The 17,695-nt window shown below is 36.6% G+C and overlaps 1 protein-coding gene across 5 annotated transcripts in view; it reads left to right on the forward strand.

Moving 5' to 3' along the window:
• The window catches only part of C2CD6 (C2 calcium dependent domain containing 6), a 172,876-nt gene that overhangs the window by 11,322 nt on the left and 143,859 nt on the right, over window positions 1-17,695 (forward strand). For all 5 annotated transcript variants that reach the window (XM_050750612.1, XM_050750615.1, XM_050750616.1 and 2 more), the window contains exons 2-4: window positions 1,005-1,091; window positions 2,416-2,467; window positions 4,138-4,283. In XM_050750612.1, coding sequence (XP_050606569.1) covers window positions 1,005-1,091; window positions 2,416-2,467; window positions 4,138-4,283 — 285 coding nt within the window. The remainder of the gene's footprint in view (window positions 1-1,004; window positions 1,092-2,415; window positions 2,468-4,137; window positions 4,284-17,695) is intronic.

Raw genomic sequence — 17,695 nt, forward strand, 5'->3', positions numbered from 1 at the left:
TTTTGTGGTTATTTGAGAGGAAGAATTTTTGTCATATGAAGATTTCTCCCCATTTTCTCCTTATAACAGCTTTTAATGGAGTTGGTCTGATTTTCCGTATTTCTTGGCCATGATCATTTCTTTGCCGTGGTTCAAGTATACTCTCTTCTTTCAGTGTATTGAAGTATAGTTTCTTTAAATGGATGAAGTTGTAATTGATGGGAGGTAAGGGGAAAGAAGGGGCATAACCTGTTGTTCTCTTCGGTTTTTTGGCTATGCTTAATTTTCCCCTCTTACATCCTTCTTTCTCTTCCCTGCCATGTATACAGGGATACCTCTTCCTCTCTGACACCTTCACGCTCATCATGATGAGCGCTGCTTCTGGTCCTTCTCTTTCAGGTCCCTTCTCTATGGCTGTTACTGTGAGCTACCACTCCTAGACCTGTGGTCAGAATTTTTGTACTCAATGTTGAACTTTCTCTTTCTCAGGATGATTTTATTTGTGCTTCCTTTTGTGTTCCCTACTTCTCTCTGTTCTTTTCCAGCATCTCTTAAGATTTCTCTTTCCTTGCTTTCTGTCCCTATAGTGTGTGTGTGCGTGTGCATATATATGTGTGTATATGTGTGTGCATGTGTGCATATATATGTGTATGTGTGTGTATATGTATATATATATATTTGATTGAGTAGAGATTCACACTCAAGGTATCTCCTATACTAGGACCAGCTGGAATTCTCCTTATAAGCTTTTCAAGATATCCTACTAAATATTCCATCTCTTAACAAACTGAAGAACTATGTACTTTTCTCTTATTTCTTGATTCCCTTAATTTTATACTTGTGTACATTTTTATTTCTCTGATAACTTCTTATTGAGGATAGGGATGAGTTTCTTAATCATATTAATACCTACTACCAAGGAGACCTGATACTTACTAGAGATTCATACAATAATTATTGAATTGATATTTCACCTAGTTATATTTTTCTTTCTTTTCCCAAATCTTAATTTATTTACATTGTAGATGCTGAAAAAAACTCTTAAAGGGTCTGATAGTGAAGAACTGGAAATAACACAGGAGACACCAAATTTGGTGCCGTTTGGGGATGTGGTATGTATGAGTAACCCTCAAAAACCTGTATAAGTTATTTATTATTTGATAATCAAAAAGTATATGCAGAAAATGGTTCTCTCTGATAATATATTTATGAATTTTTAATTTTTATGAGTCAGAAAAACATTGTAATAATCACTGAAATTATAGAAAGCATCCTGATTCACAGAAATAATATCTTCTATATTAGGGATTCCCAAATCTAGTTACATCAGAATTACCTGAGATGCTTTTTATAAAACATTAACTTGAGGCTCCACCTAACATCTGCTAGCTTAGAATCTCTAGGAGAGGAGCCTGGGAATCAGTAATTGTACTGAGCTCTTAAAGTGATTATATTTATTGCTAGATCATGCTAAAGTTTGAAAATTGATCCTGCGCCCCTCCCCCATCCAAAAAGCCTCCTAGAAACAAAAGCAAACACCCCCCCCCTTTTCACACACACACAGACACACACCCACCCACCCACCACAAAGGGATGACCCAGTATCTAGGCTGAGAACCAGAAAAATCTGTTATTCTGTTTTCAAAGTACAGAAAAAGACATGAGAATCTACATGCATATAGAACTATCAAATATCATTACATTCATTTACAGTTATCTTTATTTTCTGAACACTATTAGAGTTGTAACTGGGTATGAAATAAGAATTTTTCTTGTCCCTCTACCTCCTATCATATACAATGTTTAATATAATATTTCTGTCATTTCGACTTGGTTTTAAATACTAAACATGGCTAAATATATTTGACTAATTCTCATATTAGGATTCAAATGTTCCTGCATTTATTTTGTATTTGATTTTTTGGTTAAGCACATGATGCAATTTTCTTTAACATTTAGAAAAACTTGGTGCAAGAGCATGAATATTTTACAGCCCCTGGCATGTTACAGCCAATAAATCATTGCTGAATGAATTAAGTGGTCTTAGGATACTGGATAAAAGAGTTTGTCTGACATAAGGCACATTTCTTAATTTTATATGCAGGGTGCTGTATTTTATCAGTTCTCACCTAATATCAAATAAAAACAATTTAAAAAGTGATGATCAGATTTATGTGAATAATGAATTATTCTTTGGCTTTGTATTCTTGTTCATTTTCGGTTTACTTTGAATGCGGCTTGCCCATTTTTCTTCAGTATTTCTGCTTTCTGATGATTTCTATTAACTAGATATTTTTCATGAGAAACAATATTTCGAGTGAGAAAAAACAACAACGTGGAGTTTTACTTTTTAAAAATAGAGTTCAGTGTAAAGTGGAAGAACGGTTAACTTTTTAAATGCATTCATTGTCTGTGTTTTTGTTTTGATTGTTGTAGGTTGGCTGCCTGGGCATTCATGTAAAGAACTGCAGACATTTTACGCCTAACAGTATCCTTTCTTTTGATTTAAGAATCATAGTAATTGTATCTCACTGTTTCAGTTATCCATTGCTGCATTACAGATCATTCCAAATCTTAGTGGCTTAACACATTGACCATTTTATTATTAATCACTACTGTGCATTCACTAGTTGCTTCTTCTGCTTCATGATACAACAGCTTGGGTTGTAGTTGTCTGACAGTTCAAAAGGGCTGGAATATCTAAAGTGGCCCATTTACATGTCTGGTTGCTTTAGTGGGGATGCATGGAAGGCTAGACTCAGCTGGGATGCTGAAATGGTTGGATCTCTCCCTCTTTCCCTGAGTCCTTCATGTTTTTTCCCCCTGTATTAATTTTAATTTAAAAATATATCACAGTAATATATTATTTATCTTGATTACTAGTTTTTGGTGTCCCCTTAAATTTTGTGCCTGAGGTGAGTGCCTTTTTGGCTTACTAGTCCCAACCCTAGTCACGTTCCATTACATTTTATTGGTTAATGTAATCATAGAGCCAGCCCAGATTTAGTGGCAGGGGAAATAAAGTCCACTTTTTCATGTGGGAGTAACAAAAGCTTTTCAGCCATCTGTATTCACCTCAATCACCATATAAGTGAAAGGAAAAATATATATCTTTTTGTATGATAATGTTAATTTATTTGTAAGTAATGTGTGCTTCCTTTAAACATTTTTAAAAGGATTTATTTTATATTGGTGCTTTTAAATAAGCTGCGTGCTTATTTTTAGATTTATCACAGCATAAAACTAGCCTCATTATGGAGATTTGATGTTTCTTTTTTATATAAAGAGAATTTTGGAAAATAATTCTGTATAAAGAGATTTTTGAAGATAGTTAAATCGTGAAACAAAATTGTTTTACTCTGTAGCATTCTATGAAAGATACAATACAGTCCAATATAATATAAATGAACTATATTCTTAAGTGAATTAGGGTAGAACACTTTTTGTCTCAAAATTAAAAATAAGTTATTCTGATATATTTTAAAATATTTTGAATTTCTACATAATTATCCTTAGGAAATATTTCAACTATATATTGCATAGTCACCTTGAAATTAATATATAGAAAAACTTGCAAAGAAATTTTGCTGGAAATGTGAGGTTAAAAATATAAGGGATGTAGCTGGGCGCGGTGGCTCAAGCCTGTAATCTCAGCACTTTGGGAGGCCGAGACGGGCGGATCACGAGGTCAGGAGATCGAGACCATCCTGGCTAACACGGTGAAACCCCGTCTCTACTAAAAAAATACAAAAAACTAGCCAGGCGAGGTGGTGGGTGCCTGTAGTCCCAGCTACTCGGGAGGCTGAGGCAGGAGAATGGCGTGAACCTGGGAGGCGGAGCTTGCAGTGAGCTGAGATCTGGCCACTGCACTCCAGCCTGGGCGACAGAGCGAGACTCGTCTCAAAAAAAAAAAAAAAAAAAAATATATATATATATATATATATATATGGGATGTAAGGAAGAATCAACCTTCTTTTACTTATATTGTGTCCACCAGTGATGGGCAAAACTACTATTTTAGAAGACTTTTTTTCTATTGTTTAATGCTACATGATTGATTCTTAGGTTTTGGTCTGAATCATTTAATGTATTAATTTTATAATGTATTATTGTTCAATTACAACAAAACTTATTTCCTAAACATCATTCTATTTGCAGTCAGTTTAAAACATTATGCTAATTTATTTATTCGCATCTCTATAAACAAAGCTGTGAAATGTACAAAAATGTGTAGCTTGCTATCCAAAGACAGTGAGAGGAACACTGTAATTAAGTTCGATGAAGTGAAGTATTTTTCTGTACAGGTAATGTTAATATCTCTTCTAGATATTAGAATGGCTCCTTATAGTTCCAAATATTCTACCCTAATTCTGTCTTTTTATAAAAATTAGTAGAAAAGAAACAAAAGCAGTGAGTGCCTTTTTATTTGGTATCTTACAGTATTCTATTTCTATACTGTGGGCTATAGTGATGTTTTAAAAAAAATAAACAATTTACTGCAAAATGCATAATCTTAGTAGATTTCTTTCCTGAGATGTTACTGTCTGTGGTTTCAAGTATTCATTATGCATGTATTTATCTCTATCTTGCTCTTCTCTTCCCATCTACTGTCTTCCACGTTAGAGTTTTTCCCATCTCCTTTCCCATTCCTTTTCTTCTATCCTGTTCTATTCCCCTTTGTCTCTCTCTAAGTATTGTTGCATGGATTAACTTAGTCTTTATTACAACCCAAACACACACACACACACATATACACACACACACACACTCTCTCTCTCTCTCTCTCTCATCCTTATTTTACGGATGAAGAAACTGAGGCACTCTGTGGTTAAGGACCTTTCTTAGGTCATGGAGCTGGTAAGTGGTAAGTGGTTGAGCTGGGAGTGTGGGCACTCTGGTTTCAGACCACACTTCATTAAACTGCCTCACACGCCAGCTCTTACTATGTTTCTGCTTACAGTTAGGCTTATTAGAATCTTAAATGTATCTTAAAACTTAAAAAAAAAAAATGGTTAGACTCAGTGACTCACGCCTGCAATCCCAGCACTTTGGGAGGCTGAGGCGGGCAGATTACTTGATGTCAGGAGTTTGAGACCAGCCTGACCAACACGGAGAAACCCCGTCTCTACTAAAAATACAAAAATTAGCCGGGAGTGGTGGTGCACACCAGTAATCTCAGCTACTTGGGAGGCTGAGGTGGGAGAATCACTTGAACCCAGGAGGCAGAGGTTGCAGTGAGCTGAGATTGTGCCACTGCACTTCAGCCTGGGCAACAAAGCTAGACTCCATCTCAAAAAAAAAAAAAAAAAAAAAAAAAAAGAATGACACTATTCCATACAGCTGCAGGATTCATTGATTTGTCCAATTATTTATTACATTAGTTGAATTTTAGGGGAATCCTAAAGCATTTTCTGTATGCTCTATATTATTTTTCAGACGTTATCTGTTTAAGCATTGAGTAGTGAAGACAGTTTTTGTTTTTTTGTTTTTTTTAATACTTTAAGTTCTAGGGTGCATGTGCTCAATGTGCAGGTTTGTTACATAGGTATACATGTGTCATGTTGGCTTGCTGCACCCATCAACTCATCAGTTACATTAGGTATTTATCCTAATGCTATCCCTTCCCCAGCCCCCCACCCCCTGACAGGCCCCGGTGTGTGATGTTCCCCGCCCTGTGTCCAAGTGTTCTCATTGTTCAGTTCCCACCTATGAGTGAGAACATGCAGTGTTTGGTTTTCTGTCCTTGTAATAGTTTGCTAAGAATGATGGTTTCCAGCTGCATCCATGTCCCTGCAAAGGACATGAACTCATCCTTTTTTATGACTGCATAGTATTCCATGGTGTATATGTGCCACATTTTCTTAATCCAGTCTATCATTGATGGACATTTGGGTTGGTTCCAAGTCTTTGCTATTGTGAATAGTGCTGCAATAAACATACATGTGCATGTGTCTTTACAGTAGCATGATTTATAATCCTTTGGGTATATACTCAGTAATGGGATCGCTAGGTTAAATGGTATTTCTAGTTCTGGATCCTTGAGGAATTGCCACACTGTGAAGACAGTTTTTTAAGCATAGGGTTTTGTTTGTTTGTTTTTTTAAGGAAAAAAAAAACAAGGAATAATTTTGCTCGAGGCAATACATACTGTTTGTTTTACTCTGCAAATAGTTTTCCTAAGCTTCACTGGCAAATTCTCAAGAATTTGGGGGATATATGTCCATTTAAATAAAATTTGAAACATTAATACTTGAAAATAATGTAAAGTATATAGTAAGGTGTTTATCTTCATTAGCATAGTCAAAATCTTTTTCCTGTATTTATTTAAATAGGTACTGTTAGTTTGAGCACATTAAAAGGACAGTTTTTTTTTTTTTCTTTTTTTTTTTTTTTTGATATGGAGTCTCGCTCTGTCGCCCTGGCTGGAGTGCAGTGGCCGGATCTCAGAAAAGGACAGTTTTAATGGAACTCTAATAGAAAGCTTGAGAATGACTTAATAATTACACAGAAAATTGGACAAGCAAGCAAAGAAACAAAAAATCAAGATACATGTTAACTACAGGGAAATTAAAAAATGATACAGGAAAGGAAATATTATTGTAATATATTGTTAAACTCTGAATGATAGTTATACATATAAACTAATACAAACACTAACAATCTAACAAAAATGTATGTTATAGAATATATTGGAGGAATGGCGAGAAGTATGAAAACTGTCGGGGGAGAATAGAGAGATAATATTTTTCTTCCACAATATGCAGTTAATACTTAGTATTTCAAACGAAAAAATCAATGAATAATATAAGCATGTTACTTAGAAACAGGAAGGCAAAACATAGAGAAATTTATTTAGAAGTCAAAAAGGCAGCTTCCGAGGAGTGGAAATTAGGGGGTGGGTGGGGTGGAATTCTAATATTGTACCCAGGATTTAATTTACAGAAGTATGACTATATGAAAACATGGAGAGGTACTGTCATTGAAAAAAGAATTCGTTATATTCTCTGAGAGTAGGGGACATGAAACACCACTGAGGGACACAGGGGAAGTATCAGAATGGTCAGGAGGCAGAGGACAGGAGTGAGGGAAGAATCTAGGCCTTTTGGGGATTGCTGAGGGGAAGGTAAGGCAGGAAAACTGTTTAGGATTGGCTAGTTTGAATAATTTCAGGGGTCTTTGGGTTATAGAAATGGTCTCTAGTTTTCTAATACCTGGCCCTGGGATAATTTAGGGCAAAGGAAATGTGTGAGAATTAGATTAGTAGGTGGTTGGCTGGGCGCGGTGGCTCATGCCTGTAATCCCAGCACTTTGGGAGGCTGAGGAGAGCAGATCACTTAAGGTCAGGAGTTTGAGACCAGCCTGGCTAACATGGTGAAACCCATCTCTACCAAGAATACAAAACTTAGCTGGGTGTGGTGGCACATGCCTGTAATCCCAGCTACCTGGGAGGTTGAGACAAGAGAATCGCTTGAACCCGGGAGACAGAGTTTGCAGTGAGCTGAGATGGCACTACTGCACTCCAGCCTGGGCAACAGAGTGAGACAAAAAAACAAAAACAAAAACAAACAAACAAAAACTGGTGGGTGGAGCTACAGTGTTGGGATTGGTTAGTTTGCAATTAAAAGATATGCTCTCTGCTAAGCCTTTGCTGTGTCTAGCAGTCTAACACTGGGAGGGGAAGTCTCTCCCTCAACAAGCTTTTTAAGATGCCAGAATTTCATAACGTACAGAAGCTTTTTTTTTTTCTCTTAAAACAAAATGTGATTGAGCATAGTGGCTCACACCTATAATCCCAGCATTTTGGGAGGCCAAAGCAGGAGGATTGCTTGAGGCCTGGAGTTCTAAACTGGTGAGACCCCATCTCTACAAAAGAAATATTAAAAAATTAACTGGGTGTGGTGGCATGTACCTGTAGTCCTAGTTAACTCCGGAGACTGAGGCAGAGAATGGCTTGCAACCAGTAGTTTGAGGCTGCAGTGAGCCATGATCCTATCACTGCACTGCAGCTTGAGAGTGAGACTCTGTCTCAAAAATAAACCAAAACAAACAACAACAAAACAACAAAACCATGATTAATACAGGTGAGAGTAAAAAAAGTACTTTGTTTTAACCATTGTAGAAATTTTTGACTTTATATAGTATATAATTAGGATAAAATAAAATTACATTGCATACATTTTAGGACTTTAATTTGCTAAAATGTACAACATAGATCTAGGTTAAAAAAATTTAAATCCATACAAACTAAGAATTGAAAACACATGGGAAGTGGATTTAACTTATTGTTCCAGAAAGCTGCTGGGAAAGTGATATAAAAACTCACACTGAAGAATGAGTAGCAGCGAATTTCTGGTTCTGGCCATGCTGGAATATTTGGTATTGGATTCACTCGTCTGCTCTAAACAGCTATGAAACAGAAAAATACATGAAAAAACTATATCCTGGCATGGGACAATGGAAAGTGGAGGGAGGCACTTCTAAAGAGAAGGGACGCACAAGCGGAGAGCTCCACATTTAAGCAGCTTTTTATCTGGCAGCGATTCCTGCACAGAAAGTGAAACCCAAGAAGAGTGTGGCAATCTTGGTGCGCGGAGGAAGCAGACGCCGAGCCGAGGAAGCAGACGCCGAGCCGAGGAAGCAGACGCCGAGCCGAGGAAGCAGACGCCGAGCCGAGGAAGCAGACGCCGAGCCGAGGAAGCAGACGCCCAGCCGAGGAAGCAGACGCCGAGCCGAGGAAGCAGAGACGGCAGTTTAGTACCCCTACGGAGACTGGAATTTGTTGAGCGGGGTTCTAAAGACAAAGGAATAGCAGATAAAGAGCCCAGAAATCGGCCGGGCGCGGTGGCTCAAGCCTGTAATCCCAGCACTTTGGGAGGCCGAGGCGGGCGGATCACAAGGTCAGCAGATCGAGACCACAGTGAAACCCCGTCTCTACTAAAAATACAAAAAATTAGCCGGGCGCGGTGGCGGGCGCCTGTAGTCCCAGCTACTCAGGAGGCTGAGGCAGGAGAATGGCGGGAACCCGGGAGGCGGAGCTTGCAGTGAGCCGAGATTGCGCCACTGCACTCCAGCCTGGGCAACAGCGTGAGACTCCGTCTCAAAAAAAAAAAAAAAAAAAAAAGAGCCCAGAAATCTATGTAGGTATTCTACTCAGGTTCTTGGCTGAAAATAAGTTGTGTGTGGACATGGTAAACCTCCAGGAGAAACTACAGAGAACAGACGCTGGAGGGCTGAGAGCTGACCAGGAAATTCAGAAGGCCAAATTCAGAGTTCCTGGAGTTTGACTCAGCGAAAGCAGAGAGATCTCATTAAATAGTCCCAGAATTCAGTTGAGATCCCAGAAAGGCCAAGTTTTAGGAGCAAGGACCATGTTCTACAGAAACTGCAATAGACCCATCCTCTAACGAAGCCTCTATAGGACGAACATAATCTGCCAGGAATTGCCTTCCAAAAAAGAACACTTTTTAGAGGAAGATATTTTAAAAATCCAGAGTCTCTATCATTTATAATGTCCATTCATACAATAAAAAATTACCACTTACGGAGGGATAAAAGCAGTCAATAGAAGTAAACCCACAGATGACCCAGATGTTCAAATTAGAAACAAGAACTTTAAAATAACTGTCATAAACATATCAAAGTGGAAATGGTGTACAAAAGGTGGACAAAATGGGAATTCTGAAGACAGTGAAAATGGAAAAGAACCAAGTAAAAATTCTAGATCTTAAAATACGGTATTTGAAATGGATAGTTCATTAAAGGACTTAAAAGCATTCTGGAAACAGAGAAAGGATCTGTGAACTGAAAGACTGATCCATCAAAATCATTCAAATCGAAGCTGAGGAAAAAAAGATTGGAAAAATGTAAGAAACTGGTGGGATACTGTCACTCAATTTATAACATATAGTTGAGTCCCAGAGGAAGAGAAGAGGAAATACATTTTTTAACTTTTAAGTTCTGGGGTACATGTGTAGGCTTGGTACATAGGTAAATTTGTGTCATGGGGGTTTGTTGTACAGATTATTTCATCACCAGATATTAAGCCTAGTACTCAGTTATTTTTCTGATCCTCTACTTCCTCCTACCTTCCACCTCTGATAGGCCCCGCTGTGTTTTGTTCCCCTCTGTGTCCATATGTTCTAATCATTTAGCTCCCACTTATAAGGGAGAACATGTAGTATTTGTTTTTCTGTTCCTATGTTTGTTTGCTAAGGATAATGGCCTCCAGCACCATCCATGCCCCTGGAATGGATAGGATCTCGTTATTTTTATGGCTGCATAGTATTCCATGGTGTATATGTATTACATTTTCTTTATCCAGTCTATCATTGATGGACGTTCAGGTTGATTACATGTCTTTGCCCTTGTGAATGGTGCTGCAATGAGCATATGCATGCATGTGTTTTTGTAATAGAACAATTCATATTCTTTTGGGATACCCAGTAATGGGATTGCTGGGTCAAATGGTATTTTTGTTTTTAGGTCTTCGAGGAATCACCACACTGTCTTCCACCATGGTTGAACTAATTTACACTCCCACCAACAGTGTATAAGCATTCCTTTTTCTCTGCAACCTCGTCAGCATCTGTTTTTTTTTTTTTTTTTGAGTTTTTAGTAATAGCCATTCTGACTGGTGTGAGATGGTATCTCATTGTGGTTTTGATTTGCATTTCTCTAATGATCAATGATGCTGTGCTTTTTTTCACATAATTGTTGGCCATATGTGTGTCTTCTTTTGGAAAGTATCTGTTTATGTCCTTTGCCCACTTTTTAATGGTGTTGTTTGTTTTTTTCTTGTAAATTTGTTTAAGTTCCTTATAGATGCTGGATATTAGACCTTTGTTAGATGCATAGTTTGCAAAAATTTTCCCCCATTCTGTAGGTTGTCTGTTTAATCTGTTAATTGTTTTGCTGTGCAGAAGCTCTTCAGTTTAATTAGATCCCATTTGTCAATTTTTGCTTTTGTTGAGTTTGCTTTTGGTGTCTTCATCATGAAATCTTTGTCCCTACCTCTGTCCTGATTGGTATTGCTTAGGTTGTCTTCCAGGGTTTTTATTTTATAGTTTTGGGTTTTACATTTAAGTATTTAATCCATCTTGAATGAATTTTTGTATATGGTATAAGGAAGAGGTCCAGTTTCAATCTTCTGCATATGGCTTGCCAGTTATCCCAGCACCATTTATTGAATATGGAATCCTTTCCCTATTGCTTGTTTTTGTCAGGTTTGTCAAAGATCAGATAGTTGTAGGTGTATGGTCTTACTTCTGGGTTCTCTGTTCTGTTCCTTTGGTCTATGTGTCTGTTTTTGTACCAGTACCGTGATGTTTTGGTTACGTAGCCCTGTATAGTATAGTTTGAAGTTGGGTAGTGTGATGCCTCTAGCTTTGTTATTTTTGCTTAGGATTGCTTTGGTTATTTGGGCTCTTTTTTGATTCCACATGAATTTTAAAATAGTTTTCTCTAGTTCTTTGAAGAATCTCAAGGGTGGTTTATTAAGAATAGCATTGAATCTATAAATTTCTTTGGGCAGTAATGGCCATTTTAATGATATTGGTTCTTCCTAACTGTGAGCATGGAATGTTTTACCATTTGTTTGTGTCATTTCTGACTTCTTTGAGCAGTGGTTTGTAGTTCCTCTTGTAGAGATCTTTCACCTCTAGTTAGGTGTACTTCTAGGTATTTTATTCTTTTTATAGCAGTTGTGAATGGGAGTTCATTCCTGATTCAGTTCTTGACTTGTTGTTGGTGTATAGGAATGCTAGTGATTTTTGCACATTGATTTTTTGTCCTAGGACTTTGCTGAAGTTGTTTATCAGTTTAAGAAGCTTTTGGGCTGAGACTATGCGGTTTTCTAGATGTAGGATTATGTTGTCTGCAAACAGGGATAGTTTGACTTCTTCTGTTCCTATTGGGATGCCTTTTATTTCTTTCACTTGCCTGATTGCTCTGGCCAGGATTTCCAATACTATGTTGACTAGGAGTGGTGAGAGAGAGCATCCTTTGTCTTGTGCCAGTTTTTAAGGGGAATAGGGAATTGGTTTGGATTTACATCCATTGTTTTTGAAGCACATCAGCTGAATAACGTTGAGGTTTATTTAAAAAAAAAAAAAAATAGGGAAGCATTGCCCATTCAGTATGATATTGGCTGTGGGTTTCAATACCTCAGTATCTTTCTTCTTATTCTGAGGTATGGTCCTTCAATACCTAGTTTGTTGAGAGGTTTGACATGAATGGTATTGAATTTTATTCAGTAGCTGCATTATCTGCATCTATTGAGATAATCGTGGTTTTTGTCTTTAGTTCTGTTTATGTGATTAATCACATTTATTTGTATATGTTGAGCCAACCTTGCATCCCAAGGATAAAGCCTACTTGATAGTGGTGGACAACCTTTTTGATCCGCTGCTAAATTCAGTTTGCCAGTATTTTGTTGAGGATTTTTGCATCAATGTTCATCAAGAATATTGGCCTAAAGTTTTCTTTTTTGTTGAATCTCTGCCAAGTTTTCATCAGGGTGATGCTGGCCTCATAGAATGAGTTAGGGAGGCATCCCTTCTCCTCAATTTTTGGAAATAGTTTCAGTAGGAATGGTACCAGCTCTTCTTTGTATATCTGGTAAAATTCAGCTATGAATTCTTCTGGTCTTGGGCTTTTTCTGGTTGGTAGGCTATTTATTATTGCTTCAATTTCAGAGCTTGTTATTGGTCTATTCAGGGATTCAGTTTCTTCCTGGTTCAGTCTTGGGAGGATATATGTGACCAGGAATTTATCCATTTCTTGAAGATTTTCTAGCTTATTTGCGTAGTGGTGTTCATAATACTCTCCAATGGTTGTTCGTATTTCTGTGGGGTCAGTGGTAATATTCCCCCTTGTCGTTTCTAATTGTGTTTATTTGAATCCAGAAGAGGAAATATTTAAAGAACTAATGACCTAAGTCTTCCCCAAATTGATTAAAAATCCATCCATAGATTCAAGAAACTCAGTGAACTTTAAGTGAATAAGTACAGAAATGATCACACATATGTACATCTCATTCAAACTGCTGAAAACCCAAGATAATGAGAAAATCTTAAAGGCAGCCAGTGGGGGGGAAAAACACATTACATTCAGATGCACAACAATAAGAATATCAGCTAACTCTCCATCAAAAACAATGTAAGTCAGAGGACAAGAGAATGCCAGCTTTAGAATGCTGGGAGGCAGGGAAAGTTCAGCCTAGATTTCTATATTCAGTGAGAATATACTTCAAAAAGATGGTGAAAGAGAAAAGCTGAGAGAATTTGTATCTAGAAGACCTGCATGGTAATAAATATCAAAGAAAGCTTCAGGTTGGAGACAAATGATCCCAGATAGAAGCCCAGATGCACAGGAAGGAAGAGCACTAGAAATGGTAAATGTGTGGGTAAAAACACAAGACTATTAAAAAAATTTCTCCAAAAGACAATTGAGTCTTATTATTTAAAAACACAATAATGTCAAGGAGTGATAGGAATTGTAGCATATGTAGAAGTGCAATACATGGCCAGAATAGCACAGAGAATGAGGAGGTGTAAACAGAATTATACTATTGGACATGGTGGCTTAATTTTAATTCAAGATACATTGTGATATGTGAAAGATCCATATTATAATCCCTAGAGCAACCACTAAAAGTTAAACAAAATTGTATTAGGAAGGAAGAAAGGAGAAGGAGAGGGAGGGAGGGAGTCAGGGAGAAGGAGGAAGATGAGTGTGGAAACTAAATTAGCATTAAATTTGAGAACTTAGAAAATGACAGTAAAACTTTATGATATCAAGAAGAAGAAATTATTAACAGAAAAGAAATAAATGAGTTATTTACAGCAATGTAGATGTTAAAGAAATGTAACAATACAAAAGCTAATAATAAAAGTAGCGCAGTAGGCACAATTCTGGTAAGTCTCATTAAGAAAATTATGCAAAATTTGGAATATAGGTATAAATATGAAGGCAATTTAAAAAGTTAGAATATCATATATAACTCTATGCCAAAAATTTGAAAATATAGATGAAATAGAATATTGTGTTAGAAAAATATAAATTACATTGTTTTAGCTGTATCTTTTGTAAACTGAATATAGATTTAAAACATCCAGTCTGACAGTCTTTGTATTTTATCTACATCTGTTAGTGTAGTAGTTAATATATGTAATGTTAATGTATGTAACGTTACTGTAGCGTCTGTCACATTTTATGTAATTATAATATATTTGAGTTTAAATTGGTTACCTTCTTTTGTGCTTTCTATTTATCCCAATTGAACCATGGATTATTTTTTCTTTTTTTTTTTAATACAAAGTAAATAACCTTTTATTATCATAGTATCCATTAATCCTAGAATAATGATTAGCTCAACACAAAATAGTGTCCTTCACAAAGAAATATTAGATAAAACTAATTAAGCTGTGCTTCTATTTGGCAAAAAAAGTTTTGCTATGACAGAATTTAAAAACAAAATAAGAAAGAACAAAAACATGTTTAAGCCTTGTTAAAAAAAAAAGATATTTGTCACCAGAGTAAAGTAATACATTATTATGATATTTTGACATTATTTACTCACATTCAATTTTATCTGATTGGTGTTGAGTTAATCATCAAACAAAAATATACTACTTAATAAAGCCAATTATATACAAGTAGGCTTTGAATAATTGAAAGGTGCAGCATTGTAGAAAGTGTTGACTATACAGGTAGTTAAGGTAGATTTCTTGACTCTGTTTACCTGTTTTTAGGACCAGTAAATTATTCATAATGGTAATTTAATGATTATAAAGTACATTTTGTCCACTTGTATAATAAATAAGGAAATAAATGTTGAAGTGTTATTTAAACACTTTTAATTCAACCATGTATTAAAAATTATGTAGGTTCTGCTGCTTCTCTGAACTAATTACCAGTGTCATCTCCGTAAATATGTACCATATTCATTTCACAGAGCAACACTTAAAATGGAAATAACATAATTTATCATACCCGCTTCAATAAACTGTATAGTTGAAAATATGCATGAATGAATTTTAAGGTATATGAGCTCTTGAATCAGTGGTGTCACAAAATGTCTGGGAAGTAAACATGAATATTGTCATATTATTCTAACCTTGAGCTCATGACTTTGTGTACTCCTTTATGTAATATCAAAACAGTAAAATAAACTTCAAGCAAATTATTCTATTCTGAAATCTGTGATTATGTAGATAAAAACTGAGTTTAATTTTACCTTTTCAAGGAGATATTGATGTAAGCATTATGGTCTGTATTTCAAGAAAAATGCTTGCTTTTTGATAAAACTTTGTAAAGCTTTTTTTTTTTTTTTTTATTACACTTTAAGTTCTAGGGTACATGTGCACAACGTGCAGGTTTGTTACATATGTATACATGTGCCATGTTGGTGTGCTGCACCCATTAACTCATCATTTACATTAGGTATATCTCCTAATGCTATCCCTCCCCCTACCCCATCCCCACAATAGGCCCCATGTGTGATGTTCCCCTTCCTGTGTCCAAGTGATCTCATTGTTCAATTCCCACCTATGAGTGAGAACATGTGGTGTTTGGTTTTCTGTTCTTGCAATAGTTTGCTCAGAATGATGGTTTCTAGCTGCATCCATGTCCCTACAAAGGACAGGAACTCATCCTTTTTTATGGCTGCATAGTATTCCATGGTGTATATGTGCCACATTTTCTTAATCCAGTCTGTCACTGATGGACATTTGGGTTGGTTCCAAGTCTTTGCTATTGTGAATAGTGCTGCAATAAACATACGTGTGCATGTGTCTTTATAGCAGCATGATTTATAATCCTTTGGGTATATACCCAGTAATGGGATGGCTGGGTCAAATGGTATTTCTAGTTCTAGATCCTTGAGGAATCGCTACACTGTTTTCCACAATGATTGAACTAATTTACAGTCCCACCAACAGTGTAAAAGTGTTCCCATTTCTCCACATCCTCTCCAGCACCTGTTGTTTCCTAATTTTTTAATGATTGCCATTCTAACTGGTGTCAGATGGTATCACATTGTGGTTTTGATTTGCATTTCTCTGATGGCGAGTGATGATGAGCATTTTTTCGTGTGTCTGTTGGCTGTATGAATGTCTTCTTTTGCGAAGTGTCTATTCATATCCTTTGCCCACTTTTTGATGGGGTTGTTCATTTTATTCTTGTAAATTTGTTTGAGTTCTTTGTAGGTTCTGAATATTAGCCCTTTGTCAGATAAGTAGATTGCAAAAATTTTCTCCCATTCTGTAGGTTGCCGGTTCACTCTAATGGTAGTTTCTTTTGCTGTGCAGAAGCTCTTTAGTTTAATTGGATCCCATTTGTCAATTTTGGCTTTTGTTGCCATTGCTTTTGGTGTTTTAGACATGAAGTCCTTGCTCATGCCTATGTCCTGAAAGATATTACCTAGGTTTTCTTCTAGAGTTTTTATGGTTTTAGGTCTAACACTTAAGTCTCTAATCCATCTTGAATTAATTTCCGTATAAGGAGTAAGGAAAGGATCCAGTTTCAGCTTTCTACTTATGGCTAGCCGATTTTCCCAGCACCATTTATTAACTAGGGAATCCTTTCCCCATTTCTTCTTGTTTTTGTCAGGTTTGTCAAAGATCAGATGGTTGTAGATGTGTGGTATTGTTTCTGAGGGCTCTGTTCTGTTCCATTGGTCTATATCTCTGTTTTGGTACCAGTACCATGCTGTTTTGGTTACTGTAGCCTTGTAGTATAGTTTGAAGTCAGGTAGCGTGATGCCTCCAGCTTTGTTCTTTTGGCTTAGGATTGTCTTGACAACGTGGGCTCTTTTTTGGTTCCATATGAACTTTAAAGCAGATTTTTCCAATTCTGTGAAGAAACTCATTGGTAGCTTAATGGGGATGGCATTGAATCTATAAATTACCTTGGTCAGTATGGCCATTTTCATGATATTGATTCTTCCTATCCATGAGCATGGTATGTTCTTCCATTTGTTTGTGTCCTCTTTTATTTCACTGAGCAATGGTTTGTAGTTCTCCTTGAAGAGTTCCTTCACATCCCTTGTAAGTTGGATTCCTAGGTATTTTATTCTCTTTGAAGCAATTGTGAATGGGAGTTCATTCACGATTTGGCTCTCTGTCTGTTATTAGTGTATAAGAATACTTCTGGTTTTTGTACATTGATTTTGTATCTGAGACTTTGCTGAAGTTGCTTATCAGCTTAAGGAGATTTTGGGCTGCAACCATGGGGTTTTCTAATTATACAATCATATCATCTGCAAACAGGGACAATTTGACTTCTTCTTTTCCTAACTGAATGCCCTTTATTTCTTTCTCTTACCTGACTGCCCTAGCCAGAACTTCCAAAACTATGTTGAATAGGAGTGGTGAGAGAGGGCATCCCTGTCTTGTGCCAGATTTCAAAGGGAATGCTTCTAGTTTTTGCCCATTCAGTATGATAATGGCTGTGGGTTTGTCATAAATAGCTCTTATTATTTTGAGATACGTTCCATCAATACCGAATTTATTGAGAGTTTTTAGCATGAAGGGCTGTTGAATTTTGTCAAAGGCCTTTTCTGCATCTATTGAGATAATCGTGGTTTTTGTCTTTGGTTCTGTTTATATGCTGGATTATGTTTATTGATTTGCATATGTTGAACCAGGCTTGCATCCCAGAGATGAAGCCCAGTTGATCATGGTGGATAAGCTTTTTGATGTGCTGCTGGATTCAGTTT

This window comes from Macaca thibetana, chromosome 12 (genome assembly GCF_024542745.1).
Source record: "Macaca thibetana thibetana isolate TM-01 chromosome 12, ASM2454274v1, whole genome shotgun sequence".
Taxonomy (NCBI): Eukaryota; Metazoa; Chordata; class Mammalia; order Primates; family Cercopithecidae; genus Macaca; species Macaca thibetana.